This window comes from Anguilla rostrata, chromosome 13, assembly GCF_018555375.3.
Source record: "Anguilla rostrata isolate EN2019 chromosome 13, ASM1855537v3, whole genome shotgun sequence".
NCBI lineage: Eukaryota > Metazoa > Chordata > Actinopteri > Anguilliformes > Anguillidae > Anguilla > Anguilla rostrata.
In genome coordinates, this window is record NC_057945.1 from 39,566,100 (window position 1) to 39,588,629 (window position 22,530).

The following is a 22,530-nucleotide window of genomic DNA, read 5'->3' on the forward strand; positions in this document are numbered from 1 at the left end:
CCGAAGACACTGGCACATCAATCGCAAATGAATTAGGAGCCAGGTTATTCATGGGGGGGGGGGGGGGGTTCGGCCGCTGGAAGGGATTTGGAATAAATTAGCGCAGGTCAGGTGTGGGTGGGTGAGGGTGTGAGGGTGGGGGGGTGAGGGTTTGGGTGGGGGTAAGGGGGTGTTGGCTCTGTGGAGGGGAGATATCCATAACCCCTGACGGTCACGCGGGGGGGGCTGGCTGTTGCCGTGACAAAGAGCTCTCGTGTTTACCCAGCCTGCACGGCGCACTGCAGAGCCGAGTCATCGCTAACCGCCACGGCTCCGCGCGGAGGGGGGGGGGTGCAGGGGGGGGGAGGAGGAGAAGGCCCCACGGCGGGCTGGCACGCGGCCCTCCCGAAAACAAACGGCCGTCCTTATTTAACAGGCACCTGGCGGTGCTTGAAAACAACAACAAAACACCAGCATTCACTGATCCCTTCTAAACATCTATCATTCCGCCCCCCCATGGTAGGCTTTTGCCAAACGTACATCCTACGGAACATTGTCCCTATAGGGCCGCTTTTCCCCTAAACTGAAGATTTTCCCAGAAGGTTTTCCTTCGCAAAATTCCCACCTCATTAGTCCTCTCCACAACAAAAAATAATCCCACTTACAGCATAAGACAAGAGCAGAGAAAAGTAACCCGCGCTACTTCATGACTCACGCCAAGTCACACGTTTTGTTTTCACGTGCAAAAAATTTTGTTAACATTTTAAAAGGCCAGTGACATGTGAACATGTGAAGATGCAAATGACTCAATGTGACCAAATTATTTTCTACACATCTATACATTCCTCTTTCTGACGAGGCGCTAAATGGAGATCCCGACTCACTGTGATCATTAAAGATCCCGGGAAACTCATCACAAAGAGCAGGGGGTTCCCTGGTGTCCTGGCCAAATTCCCAACCTGGCGTACACATCCTGCAACCTCATCACCCCCCCTGTTTAACTGGCTAAAACAATCAGTCTCTCCCTCTCCACCTCAGGCGATGCGTGGTGAGCCTTCTGGTGCAAAATGGCCGCCGTGCATCACCCACGTGGGTGTGACATATTGCAGGTGGCTGAGGTGAGTCTCCCCCTCATCACTGTAAAGCAATTTGATTTACGAGAGAAAAGCGCTATATGAATGACAGGAATTATCATTATTATTATTACTATAATTATTACATCTAAGGCTATGGCTGCCTTTAAACACAACAGTCTGTCCGCATTATTTCCATCATTGTCCAGGATAAGCGCAAACGCAGAAGTGGCCAGAACCCTGGCCGCACAGCCACGCCTCGCTGTGCAAACGGATGAAACCTAAATCCAAACCCTCGTTTCGTCGGTAACTACTCCCCTGTAAATGACTGTAAGCTTAGGGTTGTAACTAGGCAGCTGTTTCGTAGGTGACTTAGGTGCATTAACTGTCTTAACTACTGCTTGTATTTTTTCCATAGACTGCGTTGTTGCCGTTCTCGTTGTGTTAGTGTTAATAAGTTTAACCCACAGGGTCCAAGTTGAACTATGCGGTTGTTCCCTGCACTTGGACCAGTACTTCTCTCTAGGGTTTTCGTCATACTTGTTCCTGGTTGTGGTTATACACTTTTGTTGTACGTCGCTCTGGATAAGAGCGTCTGCTAAATGCCGGTAATGTAATGTAATGTAACTACACGTTTAGGACTGCGAGAGCTACCTCGGCGGCATCCTCGTCAGTGTTTCGCGAGTCCGAGTAAACGAACAAGGCAAAGCCGGTGAACAGAGCGATTTCCAATTTAGTAGCGCTGAAGAGCAACATAAAGGCGCTATCGTACCGCGCGACACGGCTTTCATATTAACTCCCTGCACTGAGCGCGCTCAGAAAAACGCACGAGGTGATTAAGCTCCGTCTGAAATAAACAGAAAGCGAATCGACTGCATTTCTTCTTATTTTATTTTTTTTAATCTTGTATTTCCTTTACTTGAACTTTAGTGTGAAGCAGTGTGTGCTGTACTGAGCCGTTAGCGCTGAAGTACAGTTACAGTTTTATACTTCAGGCATTTAAGCTGCAGCTGACGCTTTTATCCAGAGCAGCTCACACAGACTACATTCTGTACATGTCATCCATTTCTACAGCTGGGCATTTGCTGAGGTAATTCAGGTTAGGTGCCTTGGTTTGAGGGTCCAGTGGCAGTGCCCCAACTGGGAATCAAACCTGCAGCCTTACAGCTACAAGCCCAGCACCCTATGCCCTATACTACAAGGCCATCGTGTTCATTCTCCAGGTGCACAGGTGAATATGGTGGCGGCTGCTGTTTCTGGGGAGCTTCTATCAGTTTTCTTTTCCCCTTCTAAGACCCTGTACACACACGGAGCTTTCAAACCCGTCGTACAAAAAATTCTACACAAAAGTTGTGGTACTACGAAATTTAATTATGAGTGTGTACACCTCAAAACATTTACTGAACCGCTGTGGCAACAACATATTCAGGAGGTGGTGCACAATAAACGCTTGTAGGTAGGCAAATGTGTGGCTAGCGAACGGTTCCTACTGCTGCCTGTGTGCACACAGGCCACAACTGCTGTATTGCCAACACATTCTAGGATGCTCCTGAAACGTTTTGAAAGAGCTCAGTGTGTACAGGGTCCAACAGTCAGAGGACCGCAGATCCCCTCGTGTAAATGCCCTCTCTGATTTATGCCCGTTTAACAGAGTGCTAAACTACGGCAGGGTCACTTATTATTGAAAATAAATTCAATTCATAACTCACTGCACTATTTATGAATCTCAATTGGCAACCGTGATTCATAAACACTAACCTTTTACGGATGCCTGTGAAAATAAACACTTCATAAACACACAGAGGTATAAATGACAAAAATTGAGATATCTAAATAGAAACGCAGTATATGGTGATATAAAACTGAAAACACCACACATGCATTACCAGTGCCTATAATGACCCAAACTCGGCTGTGTAAATGTCTATGGAGGTGAAAAAGAGAGTGATTTTGAGGACAGCATTATATTGGGTGGCAATAAGACCCAAAAAAAAAATCCACAGTGACTGCGATGGTGACAGGCAAATAATTCCCGCCGCCCAGACAAGACAATCCCAGGGCAGATGGTGACATCACGCACTGTCCTGGATTTACTCCGGCCGCCGTAACCATGACAGCCGTATGAACTCACCCGGGCGTGCTGGGGAGCTCACGGAGGGCCGCTACCGAATCACGCCAGAAACGTGACTCTGGCCGACAACACAATGATACACAACAAACAACACAACACACAGAAAACAACACCCAACAAACATCACAACACAACAAACAACACAATATACAGCAAACAACACCCAACAAACAACACAACACACAACAAACAACACAATATACAGCAAACAACACCCAACAAACAACACAACACACAAAAAAGCAATACACAACAAACAACATAACACACAGCAAATAACACAATACACAGAAAACAACACACAACAAACAACACACTACACAGAAAACAACACAACAACAAACAACACAATACACAGCAAACAACACAACACGCAACAAACAACACACAGCAAACAACACAACAACACACAGCAAACAACACAATACACAACAAACAATACACAGCAAACAACACAACACACAGCAAACAACATAACAAACAATACAAAACAAACAATAAACAACACAACAACACGCAACAAAAAATACACAACAAACAACAAAACAAACAACACGCAACAAACAATACATAACACACAACAAACGCTTACACAACAAACAACACAACAACACACAGCAAACAACACAACACGCAACAAACAATACACAACAAACAACACAACACAAAACAAACAACACACAACAAACAAAACAACACACAACAACACAGTACACAGCAAACAACACAATACACAACAATCCCTTATAGCACATTATAACGAAAAGTTCAGAATCATCAGAACTGACCACGGACATGCATTGTACTGGATGCAGCACAGTTCTAATGATGTAATTACTATTCACATGATCTGAGCATGCTCAAGAAATCACTCTGAACCTGAGAGCTATTCAATTTCTTATATAAATCTGGTGCCAAGTATGAAGTGTCCTCCAAAGTAATTGCCACCCTTGATAACGATGTGCGAAAAAACGTTATATAAAATAAACAACAAACCACTATATTGTATGATCAAAAATATGAGAAACTTGTGTACATTTATACTAACAAAATGACCCAATTAAGCGATGATTTTAGAACACTGCTGTAAAAAATTATTTGGGACGCTTCCCATCGCATGAATAGCCTTGCTGAATCCTCAAAGTTACCGCATTAATCAAAATGCTAAAAAATAAATAAATAAATAAGAAAACCTTAGAAAACCATTTTAAATTTCCTCTCTATTGTAGCCCTGGATGAGCGTTGGAAAGGAAAGCCAGATTATGCTGGAGGAGAGCACCTTTAACAGCTTTTCCTTCACTTAACATGCAACATTTAAAGGCCAATATAGCCGATGAACAGCTGGCAGACGCTCTGTTTACGTTTGCGCCGCGATCTCTAATCCCGCGGCTTATACTGCCAGGGTGAGTCTTCAGCGGTTTCATCAGCGGAGAAAAGGTCACGGTTATGAAGCTACCCCATCAGCAAGGTAATCCGATAATATGGTAATCCGATGCTAATCCTTCCAGGGAAAAGGTACGCTCCAGAAGGTCTGGATTTGTGTACTTTGAAAAGGGCCCCTAGACTCGATGTTCTTTCTCTTCAGTCATCCGGGAAAGCTAATTCTTGGGCACCACCTGCAAATTCCCACTTCAAGGATCTATCAAAATTAATTTTTTTTTTTTTCCTGCTCATTGTTGTAGTCCATATCTCAAGAAGTCCATATAAACACAATGTATTTCAATACTTTTTTTGTATGATGATATAAGGCGAATATCACTGCGACAGAATGCAAGAGCGAGGTTGGTTTTATTATTGCAGTAAATCAGCACAGCGCTAAACACTTTTGATTTTTCGCTCCCTTATAAACCGCCTTTTCAGCCTGTGACTCTGTTTTTTTTGGGTGATTTCCTCCAGTGGCGGTGAAAAGCAAGAGGCTTACGCGGGAATCTGTGAGATCAGCGGTTCGGAGCGGCAGAATGCAAACAGGGCACATCTGAACATCGGAGGGAGAGGCTAATTGCCCGCTGATTTGTACAGCTCCAGCGTGACACCCTGGGTACAGAACATTTATTAAATTACACAGATAGCACAGCAGTGAACAGCGGCTCACCCACATCACTTACGATGTGATTACTGTAAATCAAGTCCGCGTTCACAATCACATTTGGTGAGACAAAGCAGAATTAGTTTCAGAAATGGCTTGTATCACAGGGGCACTGGAGTAGGGTTCTCAAAATAGACCCCCCTAATTCCACAGCCACACTGGAGTAGGGTTCTCAAACAGAACCCCCTAATTCCACAGCCACACTGGAGTAGGGTTCTCAAACAGAACCCCCTAATTCCACAGCCACACTGGAGTAGGGTTCTCAAACAGAACCCCCTAATTCCACAGTCACACTGGAGTAGGGTTCTCAAACAGAACCCCCTAATTCCACAACCACACTGGAGTAGGGTTCTCAAATAGAACATCCTAATTCCACAGCCACACTGGAGTAGGGTTCTCAAACAGAACCCCCTAATTCCAAAGTCACACTGGAGTAGGGTTCTCAAACAGAACCCCCTAATTCCACAGTCACACTGGAGTAGGGTTCTCAAACAGAACCCCCTAATTCCACAGCCACACTGGGGTAGGGTTCTAGAACAGAACCTCCTAGTTCCTTTGCTGCAGAAACAGAACCCCTTTCATTTTTTCCACAGTAAGAGCAGAGCCCTGTTATTTATACGCTACAAACACACCACCCCGTTGCGTGCCTACCACAGAAGCAGAGCACTTTGATTCTTCAAGCACAGAACCATTACATATTTATACACTGCAGTCCAGAGCTTCTCTTCTCATCCGCAAAAGGAAGAGAGGACCATCAATCCGCCACGTTCTTACCAGAATGGCAGAACCAGCACTGAAGGTTGGGTTCTGAGAGAGATCACAGCCGTAACAAGCCAGCTTTCCACGAGCTCTCTGAAAATGAGCTGGAACAGGCATGTTCTATTTGTGTTCCGACTATGAATGATTAGCATTTGCAATAATCTCCAGGTATAACAGTGAATGCAATCAGCGCCAAACAGGAAGCAGGTGACTCACTGCTAATGAATATACATCAGCGGCTGCTTTCATCAGAGTGTGTAAAGCTCTGCAACACACACACTGAGCAACACATACACTGAGCTCAGCCACACACACACACACACACACACACACTGAGCTCAGCAACACACACACACACACACTGAGCAACACACACACTGAGCTCAGAGACACACACACACACTGAGCAACACACACACTGAGCTCAGAGACACACACACACACTGAGCCGTCGGAGGACAGGAGTGCAGGAGTGAACCCCTGAGAGTGAGACGTACAGACGTCCCGCTGGGGAACGGAAAGGTCGCCACTCGAACCCGTGAGAAGCGTTTGGCATTTCCACAGCCCTCCGTCCCTCAGGGCCCCCGGGGACTGCACCGGCGGGCACCCTGCAGCCCAACAGCCGCGGAAAACCCGTCGCGTTCCCCCTCCCCAGTCCTCCTCCCTCCTCAGTGTGACCCACCGCCTCACCAAATGCCACAGCACCCTCCCACTAATGGCTGCTATCTCTGTATCAACATCTCACCATATCCAGCCATCCATCCATCCATCAATCCATTATCTAACCCATTTAGCCCTGGTATTCCATCCATCCACTATCTAACCCACTTATCTCTTTGTTATTCCATCTATTATATAACCTACGTATTCCTGGTACTCCAACCATCCATCCATCCATTGATTCATCCATTATCAAACTCATGTATTTCTGTTATTTCATCCAGCCATTATCTAACCCACTTGGTCTTGGTAATCCATCCATCCATCCATTATCTAACCCACATAGTCTTGGTCAGGGTCATGGGTGGGTTGGAGCCTATCCCAGAATGCATAGGGTGAAATGCAGGATTACACCCTGGACAGTTTGCCAATCCATCACAGGCCCCATTCACCATTCACTCACACACTCATACCTACTGGCAAGTTAGACCCTCCAATTAGCCTACCTTTGGACTGTGGGAGGAAACCGGAGTATCCGGAGGAAGCTCATGCGGGCAAAGGAAGTGCATTAAAACTCCACACAGAGAGGCCCAGGCTGGGATTCAAACTCAGGACCTCCTTGCTGTGAGGTGACAGTGCCCATCCTTGATTATCTCAATGGGAATCTGCCAATTAGAAGACTTAAGAGGACAGTTCTTTTTCTGGTGCTTTTGATATTTTTACAGTTTGTGTACTTCGGCTTTAGTGTATGTTTTTGATTGTCCCAGTTATTTTTGTGCAATGAATACTTTAGATAAAGACAACTTGTTCTGATGAGCTGATGAGCTGCTGGCTTAACAATTTCTGGTATTGAGGTGTTAGAGGGGCTTGTAGTCTAAAGCAAGAAAATACATAATAAAAGCAACTCCAAAGTGGCATGTACAGTAACATTACATTGCAGTACATATGAAGAGACTAATTTTATATAGTCTATTCATTACATTACATTACATTACATTCATTTAGCAGACGCTTTTATCCAAAGCGACGTACAAAAGTGCATTTTCATGATCGTAGACAACTGCTGAACACGGGTTCAGTAAGGTACAATTACTTATTTTGTAAAGCTATTTCTAGCCGAGAACAAAGAACACTATCCTGGTCTAACATCTGCAAAGCCAAACTAGGCAGAAGAATAAGCTAGAGTATTAGGACAAATACAATTTACCAAGAAGTGCAGGGATGGGGCAACATGTAACAAGTGACAGGAAAAAGGGTTTTTTTTTTTTTTTTTTTTTTTTTTATATATATATATACACAGCGTGGTGGTGGTTATTCTAGGTATAGTCTGAAGAGATGAGTCTTCAGGCCACGGCGGAAGATGGATAGTGAGGGGGAGGTTCGGAGAGGGACGGGGAGTTCGTTCCACCACTGGGGAGCTAGGGTGGAGAAGCTCTGTGATCCCTTTGGGCGGGTGGGAGGGGTTGCAAGACGCCCTGCTGCCGCAGAGCGGAGTGGTCGAGCAGGCACATAGAATTGAGTCATGTCCTGCAAGTAGATAGGGGCTGTCCTGTTGGCGGCAGTGTAGGCAAGGGTCAGGACAGTTATAAACAGAAATCTGTGTTTGTACATTGTGCCAGTACTTCTTCTCTTGATCTCAGCAGTCTCCAGTTGCATGTGAAATATTTAGAATCAAAAAATAAGTTTAAGGATAATTTTTTAGAAAAACAATTGGGTGATATACGCGATACACACCACCTCTGGAGGCCTAATGTCTCTGTACAAGCTGCTCCATTAACTCCCCAATGCCCCTAGGCCCCCAACACCCCCCTCCCCCCCAACATACCCCCACCACTGACAAGCCAGCAGGCTGCCAGAAATCTCTGTACATATCTACAATATGCTTCATTGTACACAGACACTGCCTGTGAAAACTTGCACTGAAACTAAAATAACACCAGAAAGCCCGGAGAGCGAGCTGTCCCTTTAAATCTCAGGGACCCGGTGGCTTGTCCCGCTAAAGCACTTGTTTTCGGTGCATCAACGCGCCCCTTGAGCCCCCGCTGTGAGCAGCAGCCAACCAGGACAGAGGATAATTGGCCGCAGTGTGGGAAACTTTTTTTTTTCCATCTTCCGTTGTCTCACTGCGCAACAGCGACCCCTCTGGTGGGCCGAGGGACTGCAGCCCGCATTCTCACTGGATACGGCCTCTCGTTCTACAGTTAAGAGGGTGGCATTATGTTCGGTTAAATTACATGAAGTCGTGAAGAAAAAAGTGATTATGTCCTTTTCTCTCTTTTAAAATTTCACTGTCTGGTTCCGCGAAAAAAATCTACCTCAGCTAAACAAGGTGCAAATAATTACTGCTAAGAGCTAATAAACCTATTAGAGGGTGCATAACGCTACAAACAAGGCAAAATGTAAGAGCTGTTTTTTTGTTTTGTTTTTTGTTATCCCACAATGCATACTTTTATTTTTTTATTTAACTGTTCTAGCCTCGTCCTAGGGTGTGATGTAGATGTTCAGCAGCATAAAGCTTTTCTTAAAATAAACCCTTCCTTGAAATAGCAGCCAAAGGAAACCGACATGATGTCTCCAAAGGTGCATCATGCGTTCGTGAGTTTGCATGAAAAACAGGAGCGTATTTATTTCTTGTTTCTTGTCTCCGCTGGTAATTCTGATGTAAAAAACTAAAAAATAGACTTGGCTCAGGATTTGCTAGCTTATTCAGCCACGCGTAGGTTGCATGTATGCAAAACTTTTCAGCGCACGTGAGAGGAGAAGTCATTCGTTTTACCCTCAGACATGCCTTCAGGGGTCTCCCAGTCCGTATGCATATTTCATGCTGCACACGGGGATGCCATCGCATGCACGGCACACGCCACCTGCTGAAGTACGTGCCGCGGAAAGTTCTAGAAACCTGGGCAGACCCATTTTTGGGGAGGGAGGGGTGTGTAATCGCACTGGCCAGGAGGCACCGACCGAAAGCGTGCCATTTTCAGTGCTGTGCCTCCGTCCTCTCACGCAAGATAATTCCACTGCAATGCATAAATGATACGCTTTAATAATTAAAACGGCTCTAATATGCAAGATCACTCAGCCCTTTCTTGGTGGAGGGAAAACCATTTCAGGGCAAAACTGCCTATTTTCTGAAGTATTATTACTATTATTATGCACTAGCGGTATTACTATATTAACATCATGTTTGTTGCAAATTATCAGTCTGCTTTCGGATCTTTGAATCAACACCTCCCGTCGTTGTAATAATGAATAATGGCAGTAAATGTTCAGTAAATGGTTATGAGCTTTAGGACCGACGGTACACAGACACATGAATGGCTTTTCAGATGCGGACACCACATACATTTACTGAATGTCAATGTATTTACACATAAAAGTAACACATGATTTAGGATCATATATTGAGATCAATAATACAGTGCAAATACTTCCAAGACAATAGAGCTCAGTTGAAAAGGTCCCATGGTAAACATTTGAACCATTTCTTTGTGCACAATGAGTGCAAAATAAGGAAGATTCAGGGAGATCTGCAGTGACTGAAATGTGAGTCACATACCTTCCTCCCTTATACTTCCTATATTTCAAAAATTACCAATTTTTATACATCTGAATTCAATTGAATTAGGGGCACAACTGCGGTGTATAACCTATAAACTATTCTTTTCCTTAGAGGGAAAGAGGTTCTGCGCAAGACTGAGTTTATACATATTCATACCTGTGTTACTTTACTCACTCCAGTACTTAATACACAAGCATTTGACCAATCAGAATATTCCAGATTGCTGAAGCCCCTGTGTGAATGTGAGTTAGCAGACTATGAGTCGTCAGAGTAACTCCACAACGCAAATTGCCATGAGATGGGTTTGCCTACAGTGCGCATGTTTCTACGATTGCTTCCCCGTCACGCTTATTCATTTGTGACACTGTAAAGTTTGACAGCTCACAACTCCAAGACGCGTTAAAAACAAAATGTGCCTTCAGCGCGATGACTGTAATAAATGACACACTCTTAAATCTGCCAAAATAAAAACCGCATTCACCCAATTACCATCGACGCTGAAAAGTAGTTTTTTATGTCGCCTTTTTAAGCTGCATCATTACGGAGGCTGCAGGGAGTTTCGGATGGTGTCATAAAAATATAAACCAAACGCAAACACAGATAGCTGAAAGGACACTGGAGCATAAACGCTTGATTAATAGCAATTATTCAACTGCAAATTAGACAAATAAAACAATTATGTTCATCAATCTATCGGTACTAATAACACATGCTAAGAAAATCATTTTTTTAAAACAGACACGGAATGAATATTAATTTTGCAATGTATCGCGCAAGGTCAATTTAATATTTTTCCAATGCATAAGAATAGAGAGATACAATAATAGGTACCCATGATAATACTTTAGTTCCATGTATTACCCAGATAAGTGGCAAAAAAAATTGCAAGAAGTCATCCGAGTATGTAAAATGAAATATTGTCCAATGTTCCTACACACGGGTAGCTTCCCCAGAAGATAAAGAAAGTGGAAGGTTGGGGGAATAATATGAGAGATACAGACATTCAGAATCCACGCACTACAGCAGCCTGACAGTCTCTTTTGTACTGAGACAGAACAGAACGTTCCCACGTCGGGTCAAAGTGTTTCCTCACTGTCACCATCGCCTGCGGACATTTTCATGCAAACAGTGATGCTGCTCAAATGTTTGCATATATAGTTTTTTTTTTTTTTTTTTTTTTTCGAGGGGGGGGGGGGGGGGGGTGGGGATTGCAGTTCCTAAGATGCTTGCCACAGATGGAGTTAGAAGCTGCTCTTCTGTCAGTAGGCATTAATCCCTCTAGGCTGGAATGTGTTTTTTTTTGTCTTTAGCGTGCGCGTTTGATCAGGTGTGATCGGACAGGTGGAGCACTCTGTAAGGCTCAGTCACGCAGAGCGGATGCCTGCGGTGCAGTGATGGAGCAGGGCGGCGGGAGGGGGGGGGTGGGGCGCGGGCGCTGACGGGACCAGCCTTCCCCCGAAAAATCGCACGCGACAGCCACCCGGACCCGTGTTCCGAACTTAACCGTACCGCCAAAGTGAGAATCACCGCCTGCTTCCGTTCAGGAGCCTTCCGTCTGGCGGTGTTCGCGCGTTCTAACCCAGCTCAGATATTCGGTTCAGTCCCAGCGCATCACGTTCCCGCTGGAGTGGGGTTGCAGAGTCCGCAGAGCCGGCCCACGGAAGCACGCTCGTTTTTTTTTTTTTTTTTGCTGTGTCATGGTGACAATTTCTAGCTGCTACTTTTTTTTTTAAAAAGAGAGATTCAAATGATAGTTATTTGTACCGGCCCGACTATGAGCCCATTTCTGCCATCTAAAAGGTTTGGCTCTTCCGAAATAAAAATCTAACTCACTTGCACATGATGATGGAGAGCGGGGAGGGGGGGGCATTCTCCACCCAGCATGTGAAGCCCCTCTCATTATTCTACCTACTCCCTCCTTCTCTCTTCTCTCTCCCTCATCCCTCCATCTTCTCTCTAGTTTTCCCGTGGGCCTCCTCCCTCCTGCCGTCTCTCTCCCCCCTCACCTCCCTCTCTGTTGCATAACGACCCCCCCCCCACCCCCTGCTGTGGAGTCGCCCCTGACCCCCCCCCCCCCCCCGGCAGGAGCATGCGTTATGGAGGCTGCAGTTCAGACCCCTCAAATTAAATTAAGAGCCTGAAGAGGAGCTTTCACCAGGCCGAGCCGGAACCTGCCGGAACCTACCGGAACCTGCCGGAACTTGCCGGAACCTACCAGAACCTGCCAGAACCTGCCGGAACCTGCCAGAACCTGCCGGATCGTGCCGGATCTGCCACCGCCTGACCCGCCTGCCGAGCGCTGCCGGTGGCCATCGATTGTGTCTGGAGCTCCGGCTGATTGCATCGCTCTTCACCGAGCCGCCAATCAGCTTCCCACCCCCCCCTCCGCCCGCCCCTCTCCCGCCCCCCGCTGTGGGGAGAGCCCAACGTCGCCCCCTGCTGGCGCGACTCCTCCGCGCGCACGCTAACGGCTGCGGCGGCCTCGCTACGCGGCTCTGCGGCGTTTCCTTAGCCCGATGCAGTCAAGCGATCGTCAGATCAGATTTTGCTTGCATAGCGCGTATCACACAGTTTTCCCGCTACGCAGTTTAGCCCGGCCCTAAACCCCCCCCAGAGTGAGACAGAGGCCACAGCAGCGCGAAAAAGTCCCAGGAAGACAAGCAGGAAGAATCCCTGGAAGGTACCAGACTCAGTAAGGGGGGGGGAGCATCCTCCTCTGGTCAGCTCAGGGTGTGGGTTCAGTCGACTCCCCCCGAAATTTTAGTTTTACCACTGCAATTGATCTTTTGTTTTTCGTTTTTTTTGGGAAATGAATCACTTCCTTTTACCAATGCTGCATCCCCTCTCTTGTTTTAAAAATTATTTCTTTTTTTTATAGACCAGGCATGTCGGTACAATGCGAGACATTTCTCCTGTGGTTAAAAAAAAAGAAAAAAAGGAATACTTCTTGCCAAAGACTTTTGGATGCTGCTGGTGTGTGTGTGACAGTGGCACTCGCAGGAAGAAGACTCCGAATTCTGCCCGCTAAATCCCTCCCCCCACACCTCCACACCTCCACACACCCACCCCCCACCCCTACTCCCCCATCCTTCAAGGTCTTCAGTCTTTCTGAGTACCGAGTCCCCCTACCTGGAATGCAAACAGTGCGCACCAGGAGGGCGATGAAACATTAAAGCTGAGTAATAAAATAATAAAAACCTCACACTGAGCTGCTATGAGGAATCACAACCTCCTTTAAGACATGTCAGGAAAAAAAGAATTTTTAAAAAATGCCTCTTTGAGGATTTTTTTTTTTTTTTTTTTGCACATTTTCTGAGCACAGTTTGCCTTGCCAACAAAACAGGATTCTTCCTGCAGTCTAGTCTAATCTCTCTCTGCTAATTACCACAGCAAAAATGCATCTCACTTTAAATGAAGGTGGATGTTGCTCTTGTTAACTCAAAATAAATATTTAAAAAGCCTCTTGCGTAAAGATGTAAGAAAAAATGTACAAAAAAATGCGGTTGACACAAATAGCACAGTAACAGTTCAACAGTGCATAACAGGTAAACAGTGTAATAACAGGTAAACAGTGAAGGTAAACAGTGCAGTAACAGGTAAACAGTACATTGTTTCTGTTTCTCCATTGCTCATTTTTAATATTACATATATTTTATTTGACTGATTTTATGGATTTAGACTGTTTTTTTGATACTACTTAAGTGTCTTGTCTTTTTGTGTCGTCTTTGTGAACGGCTTTGACGCTTGTCTTTCACAATGCCCCCTTGGCCAGCTCTCTCTCGAAAAAGAGATTTTAAATCTCAATCAGACTTTGGCCTGCTTACATAAACAAGGCTCAAATAAAAACACAATTAAAATGTAAACAGCACGATTCGTGTTCTTACAGGTTCCCACTTAATACAATTTTTAAAAGTTAAGAACTGAGCAGCAGCAGCTGTAAATATCATTTTTATATTTATGCTGTGCACGTCCCATAACATCCTGTCGTCAATGACTGGAAGTCCTATTCATTCACAAAGCAGGAAAATACACCTGCACCGATTGGTCCCTTAAGCACATGCAAAATCAATAACACGACCTATGATTGGCCATGGTGTTTGGTTTTTGCACCAATCATTGGTTGTGTTATTAGTTTCGCCTGTGCTTTTCCACATGCTAAAGGTGTTATTAAAACAGTCCCATTGTATCTAAACAGCTGTATAAATCCCAAACAGTAAATCAAATATATACTGTATATAAGCACTATCACCCATTCATTGTTGAGCATTTCAGAATTCATCTTTAAACTTAGCTGAAGAACTCAGACCCTACAGGGATTTTATCCTTCACCTGTGCAAGTTCACTTTATTCTCCAATTTTCACTAATGTTTTCACCTCTTATGATTTACTGAGCATCAGTTTGAAATCCTCCTTTTACCTGCACAAATAAACAAATGAATAAATGAATAAAAACCCTACTCTGTTGGTTGCTGCATTACACAGGAAAGGGAAGTGACCTTTGACCTCTGACCTACCTATGTGGCTTCTGTGCGACGCGGCCAGGGTCAGCCGTCCCCATAGCGACGCCAGGCAGAGGGCGAGCAGTAGACCCCATTTGCACGCGTTCTGTAGCTCTCTGTCCCGCATTCTGCAAGAAAACCCCAACAGTCAGCCAACTATGAGTCACCAGAGCTCCGCCCCCTTCCCAGCATGCATCAGACAACAGGCCCAAAGTCAAATGTCCCCCTGCCACTGACTTACGGAAATCCCCAGTCTATTGATGGATACTATCAATCAATTAAACAATTAATCAATCAATCAGCCATTAATTACATAGCGTATTTCAAACACCTTAGTGCAACACAAAGTGCTTCACAAAGATTAAATTAGAATAAAGATCCGATAAATAAAAAGATACAATTAAAAAGGCACTAAAAAGCACTTAAAAATGCAACTAAGTAAATGCAAAAAGAGAGGTAATGAAATAAATTAAATAAGATCAATAAAGTAAATGAGATCAGTAACACTAGACCAGTAAGTCTAAAGCAATGCTAAAAACGTTGGTGAGTTCCTTCTTCATGCTTACATTAATGTTGTTTTATGCAATTGCATTGAAGGGGAAAAATCATATTTTCAGTATCGTCAACACATCCTATGATATTATGTACCAGAACAGAAAATGTTTTTGTCCAACTCTCAGTAATTTTTTTATATTTTCAGAACCCTGAGGTCATTAAATGCAGCTCAGAAGGACATATTTTCACCACAAGAACGAGAACACGATGTGGATTACTGTGTGCGGCCAATCACCGGTGCTGAGATGCCCAAACAGCCCTCCCAGCGGTCCAGTTTCAGCCAATCGTAGTACTTTGTTGGTTCACACCGGTAAATTATTGATTGCAGCATTGTAGCAGCACCACCTATTACTAAGTTTACTTCTTTATCTTCACACTAAAAACATGTACAAATGACTGAGAGTAACCTAATAGTTTAGGTTTGACCATTTGGTCATTGGAAAGACTCCTGGTGCTGACGCTGAGCGGCGTTCACTTTCTGCGGAAGGAAGAGGCAGTGGGAGAGCCTGGCGTAAATAAAGGAAATGCAGCAGTACTGCGGATTGGAGCATGAAAGTGGGGGGTGTGGCTAAAGGGAATACAGTACGGCTGATTTGAGAAGGGGAGTAGGGGGTGTGGCTAAAGGAGATAAGAGACCTGCGACTGGAGCAGCGGAGTAGGGGGTGTGGCTAAAGGAATTAAGAGGCCTGTGACTGGAGCAGGGGAGTAGGGGGTGTGGCTAAAGGTGATAAGAGACCTGTGACTGGAGCAGGGGAGTAGTGGGTGTGGCTAAAGGAATTAAGAGGCCTGTGACTGGAGCAGGGGAGTAGGGGGTGTGGCTAAAGGCGATAAGAGACCTGTGACTGGAGCAGGGGAGTAGGGGGTGTGGCTAAAGGAGATAAGAGACCTGTGACTGGATCAGCGGAGTAGGGGGTGTGGCTAAATGAGATAAGAGACCTGTGATTGGAGGAGAGGAGTAGGGGGTGTGGCTAAAGGAATTAAGAGGCCTGTGATTGGAGGAGAGGAGTAGGGGGTGTATCTGTAGGAGATGGGGCTCTGTATGCAGCAGCTTCCTCCTAATATAGGATTTGTCAGGGAGCAGTAAACCCTGGCACAGCCAGCACTGAGTCAGCTGACCCCGTGGCCTCTCAGCCAATCCAATTAGCCCCACAGTGAGACCCACGCAGCGGAACGGAGACTGCATACACGAGAGGGAGAGAGAGAGAGAGAGAGAGAGAGAGAGAGGGAGAGAGAGAGAGGGAGACAGGGAGAGAGAGACTGCAGACATGAGAGAGTACGAGACAGAGACTGAGACGTGAGAGAGAGAGAGAAACTGCAGATGCAAGAGCAAGAATGAGAGAGAGAGACTGCAGACATGAGAGAGAGAGAATGAGAGAGAAAGCGACCGAGAGAAAGAGATTAACGTAGGGTGTGACTTGGCCTTGCGCGTCCAGGGAGGCAGCCAATCACCTGAGCGTGTGGCAGGGCAGAGGAAGCTCCGCCTTTTTTACTGTCCAAGGGCAAAAAAGGAAAATAAATACCCTACTACGGATGTAAACAACATGTCAGGCCCTCAAGCAACAAATGCTTAACCCTTCAAAGCATGAGATCTCAAATACGTGATCAGAATGTTCTCAATGGAACATTCCACTGCTAATGTAACAGTCACTGCTGGTAACCGAAAGCGATGGAGTTCTAGAACACTGACTTAGAATTTTGAGGGGAAAAAAAAGAAGAAAAATACCAAAAAACCTACTCTTCAAAGGGTTAAACTTCTCCTGTCCTTCGGCTTCTAAGGTCATGAGACAGGGATACTGTATACTCTGAACGCGATGCTATTAAAATAGCGCGTTCAGGAAAAATGCCTTCCAAGCCTATTTATTAAATACTATACATATAATATACATAGCTATTATTGATTTAGCAGGAGGTACACACATGGACTCTAAGCAGATGCTGACCTTGACTGATGTCCTGGCTTCATAAATAAATTTGGCATTTAACACGGGGCTGAGCATGTCCAATTCCCACCCGCAGACACGGTCATTCTGCGAACCCCACTGCCAGTTCGGGAACCCCCCGGTTCAGGAGAGTGCAGTCCTCCACGGCCTTCCTCCACGTGGTGTCACCTGGGGTCCATGATCACCCCAAGGTTCTTCACCAGAGCTTTTGGCATAGTCAGTTAGAGACCCAAGTGATGTGACAAATGTTTCAAAGAAGCACCTCTGTCTTGTTCTGATTCAACTGGAGAACATTTTTTGACATCCAAATCTGAACGTCTTAAATACATCTCATAAGGACTTCCAAATGGCCTTTTATCATTGGGGGACACGGAGGTGTAAAGCTGGGGATCATAAACATAACTATGAAATTGCACTCCGTGCCTCCTGATAAGACCTCCCAGAGGCAGCATGTAAAGATTAAAAAGGACCGGTCCGATCATTGATCCCTGAGGGACACCACAAGTGAAAAACCCTCAGAAGTGTGCTCGCCCAGGTTAACAGTGAAGGAACGGCCTGTTAGATAGGTCTTAAACCAGTTAAGAGCAGTGCCTGTGATACCCACACGCTTTTTCTAGTCTGTCTAAGAGGATGGTAAGGTCAACTGTGTCAAAGGCAGAACTCAGTACTCAATAGTACAAGAACAGACTGACTTTGATCATCAGCACTCTTTCTGAGGTCATTCACTACCCTTACAACAGTAGTCCCTGTACTGTGCCTGCATCCAAAACCAGACTGAGAAACTTTTCTAGAGCTTCATTGGACTAAAACTTCTTGAATTTGCCTCAGCACTGCTTTCTCAAGGATCGTACTAAGAAAGGGGTAGGTCAGAGACTACTCTAAAATCGTTAAGAATAAATGCGTCTACGGTGCTTCTCTTTAAAAGTGGTTTCACGAGGGCAGTCATAAGAGCCAATGGGAACGCCCCACTTTGAAGGGAGCAATTAGCAATACTTAAGACCTCGTCAGATACCGCACTAAAAACCATTTTTAAAAAGAGAGGTGGGGATAGGGTCTACAAGACCGGTTTGAAGATTTGAGTTCAGTAACAATTTCGCGCAGCGTGCCACGATGAATAATTTCAGAACAATGTAAGAAGACCCTGCATGGAGGAATAGGGGGGGCCCAGTTACATCAGACGCATGGGTAGTGATTTTTATACCAGAACAAGTATTTTCAACTCTGCCTTTGGAAAAAAAAGAAGCTAATGTGCATTTTGATATGGAGAAAAAAATTGCCTGTGTGGGCACAAGCAACCCTTTCAACTCTATCAGTGTGTGATTGTTAGAATATTCTTCAATTTCCTAAAAAAAATGCATAAATTTCCTTTTGGTAAATGGACTGCATTTATATAGCGCTTTTATCCAAAGCGCTTTACTATTGATGCCTCTCAATCATCAGGGCAGTTAGGGGTTAGGTGTCTTGCTCAAGGACACTTCGACACGCCCAAGGCGGGGTTTGAACCGGCAACCCTCCGACTGCCAGACAATTGGTCTTACCTCCTGAGCTATTTCATCTCATCCTTCTCCGGACTTTAAATGTGCTTTAAAAGTCGAGCGTTAGCGGTTGCTCTGAGGGGGCTAGCCTCAGCGTAGCCGCGCGCAATCGCGCTCAAACGCGACGTAGACGAGCGGGCTTGTTAAAAACAATAAAAAATAAAGATAAAAGAAGGACACGTTTCTTCCGATGTCACGGTTCACAAATGAAACGCGGCGAGGGGAAGGCCCTCGTTTGGCCGGGGAAGGCCACAGAGCCGAGACGCCGAAGCCAATTTAGCGGCCTCACCTACGCGGGGCAGAGCCGCCGCGCCGCTCGTTCGCTGGCGCGGAAGCCAGGTTTTAGCCCGGCGCGGGCGAACCCGGCTCTCTCACCTAATTGGTCCCCGTGGAAACCCCCCCCTCTGTTCTTAGAGATGGAGAAAAGACAAAGGCCCTATTTACTGTCTCCTCCGTCCACACGTCAAAAACTTTTAAAGGCAGAGGCTGGCGGCGGCGGGGGTGGGGGGGGGGGTGGCCTTGTCAGCAGGCGGTTCGGTCACAGAGAAAAACGTGGAGAAGCTCCGGGAAGCGGAGTCCATCTGGTCGCCGAGCCCGCGCGCTGACCGAGAAAGCATTAGCGCCCACAGTCTGGGGGGGAGACTCCACCTGACAGGTGAGATAATGTGCCCATCCGGGTGTGAGCCTGCGACCCCAGACATCTGTTACATGGGGGGGGTGGGGGGGGAGCGCTGTGTGTGGTGCGCGGTCAGGATGAGGGAGAGAGAGTGTGCTAATGAGGCCGTGGGTGGCTACGATGCTCGTGGCGAGAGCTGAAAATACGGACTGATTTTAGACAGACGTCGGCTAGGAGCTGAAACAGCCAGGAGACTCAGAGAGAACAGTAATGCGAAAGTGTTTCTGCGCTCCTAGCCTCAAAATGAGGAGCAGGCTAATGAACAGCAGGCTAATGCAAGAGCAGCAGGCTACATGAACAGCAGGCTGCATGAACAGCAGGCTAATGCAGGAACAGCAGGCTAATGCGTGAAGACCAGGCTAACGCAGGAACAGCAAGCTAATGCAGGAACAGCAAGCTAACGCAGGAACAGCAGGCTAATACATAAACAGCAGGGTAATGCATGAACCGCAAGCTAATGCATGAACAGCATGCTAATGCATGAACAGCATGCTAATGCATGAAGAGGTAATACGCAACAGCTCAAATCTCCTCCGATACGAAATAGTTGATATTCAAAAGAATACACAAGTTTTGCTTCACAAGATTTTACGTGATCTAGTATTTCTATTAGCAAAAGAAAACATGTCCTTAGCATTTTCTTTCAGGTTTCAGCAGTAAACCCCCACAAGACACCCCTACAAGGATTCTTTTGAAACAAATACCAAATTTCCCATAAAAAATCCCAAAACAAGGAGTCAGAATCCTAAACAAAGATGCTGGATTGGAGAATGTGGTCCTGAGAAAATGAAATCTTACTGCCATCAACTCAGCAAGTCAGAAAATTGGGTGTGGGGGCACTGTTGCAGAAATATATTACAACAAGCTATTATAATGTGCCTGGGATAAGTAGCACTGTTGCACTGGGAGTGCGTTCTGTAACGCTGGTGCCATCTCGCCACAATCGGATATAAATCTCGTGTGAGAAAAAAAAAACGCAGAAATAATTCCGCGAGGGAGGCGCCGAAGCAGAACATTATCCGTCTTGATTTGCATGTTTTCAGTGACGGCGGTGACAGCCTGGATCTGCAGTCCCCGCGTGTTCCTGCACACGTATGCAGATTCTGCAATGAACTGTGTGATCGGTGAACCTGAGAATCCAGGATGGACTGCCTGCCTTCTTTGTCCCGAATGTGACATGTTGAAAAACCAAAAAAAACCCTTTAAAACGCAGGTCAGAAACCCGAAAGTAGAAACGAAAGAGGAACGAGACCGGAATGCAGTCGTCTACATTTTAGAAGGTCGTGACTGTCTGAGAAAGCACAAATTGCAGAGCATCGTCACAGGTCATCTACCCAATCACGTGTCTGAAGAGGAAGAGGATAGTCTGATTCCATCTGTTGCAGGCTATGGGATGAAAATCATATTTGGGGCAACTGGATTAAAAAATCTTGGTCCCCATTTAGCGACTCTCTGAAATGCAAACTTTTACCAGAATAAATTAAATCTGTCTCATGGTGGAAGTGTACTGTCTTACAGAGTATGTATGATCCAGGCTCTGCACCGAAACACTGGACATTTTACTGCACAGAAGAAATTAAAAGAAAATGAAAAGAAAACTTAGACAAAGGCCTTGATACTCAACCATTTTTTTTCTATGTCAAGTACACCATTTTCCAGAACACCCTGTTCCATGAAGGAAAAATGCACAAACATACGACAAATGGATGGGGAAATTGTTCCCTATTAATGTATCCACAAAGTGAGCCTGGCTGGTACAGCTTTGGTACAGGTTCTTCGGCTGTCAATGATACCAATCAACAGTGGTCCTGGCAGTCAAGGAATAACCAATGTAGAGACCGAATAACATTTTACAAAATGCAAAAATAAAATAATATAATAAAATTATATTAGGCACTTGTATTGTGTCACATAAGAAAGGGGAGGTTTAGGCAGGTACGGATGCCTAATGTAGTTCTTTGTTTAGCATGAAAGACGGAAAATTAGTCAGACACAAAATGGCGGAGGAAACAGGACAATAGCTCGTCTACGAACTCGCTTAGTCTGGGTCATACAGCCGGCGAAGACCAGACCTGAATGTGCAATTTATATCCGAGCCGAGGGAGACCTTCTTCCCACATAAATCTTCCCATCATCCTCCTGGAGTCAGACCTCTCAGTAGCAAGATAATGTCTTGCCTCTTTCTCATAAAAAAGACACATGCTCAGACACTGAGGGTCTGATTAACCAAGGCCTTTTTTCATGAGCAAAACCTTTCAGCTCACGCGAAACCAATCACGTCATCAAAGATTGGCCGAGGTATTTGTTATGCAGCAATCATTGGTCGTGTTATTAGTTTTGCCTGTGGCTAAAAGGTTCTGCACATGCTTCAGGTCTTAGTTAAATCAGGCCCAGGGTGTTTTTTTCCCCCCAATAATCAGACTCTCGTGGCAGAATTTAGACACAGATGGGCTGGATTCAGTCAACGTGTCTTTAACCTGGACTCAACAGCCAGAGTATTTTTCCTGCATGGAGAATTTCCAAGGCGGTCTCCGTGACCATTTTCCGTGCCGCTTAGACAGAAAACGCGCCCTGTAATGAAGTCTATTTCTGAAGCGTCGGGCACAGCAGATTACTATTATCTGAACACAAAATGGCGGCAGGACTCCAGAGTGGCACTGTAGCGTAATCAACACTAACACACCTCCTCTGGAGACACGGCGATGAGGAAGAAAGGTACTGTAAGCCCGTAAAGATCTCGTAAAGAACGCCGCAGTGTTCTGTGAAGCTAACGACACCGTGAAACTGTCGGCGAAGCTAGCGATAATAAGACTTCCTTTTTTTAGGCTGCCGGATTTTTATTTGCAAACTTTTTTCCCCCACCAAAACAAAACTAAAGTTCATGTTGTGCTGTTTAGCAGATTATAATTCTGATCACAGCTGACATCTCACGTCGCGTTTACAGAATTCCGAGTGCATCCACTTCGAGTGCGAAGCCACTAACAAGCTGTGTTTGTAAAGCTGTAGATTACTGCTCGTTAAATTAAACGACTTAATATTTCTGCAGCCACTGAAAATGTATGCGCAAATAAAACTATT

At 45.4% G+C, this 22,530-nt stretch overlaps 1 protein-coding gene across 2 annotated transcripts in view; it reads right to left on the bottom strand.

Moving 5' to 3' along the window:
• Positions 1-22,530, bottom strand: part of tafa3a (TAFA chemokine like family member 3a) — a 91,201-nt gene that overhangs the window by 19,371 nt on the left and 49,300 nt on the right. For both annotated transcript variants that reach the window (XM_064305739.1, XM_064305738.1), the window contains one exon: positions 14,762-14,874. In XM_064305739.1, the coding sequence (XP_064161809.1) occupies positions 14,762-14,873 (112 nt within the window). In that variant the 5' untranslated portion in view covers position 14,874. The remainder of the gene's footprint in view (positions 1-14,761; positions 14,875-22,530) is intronic.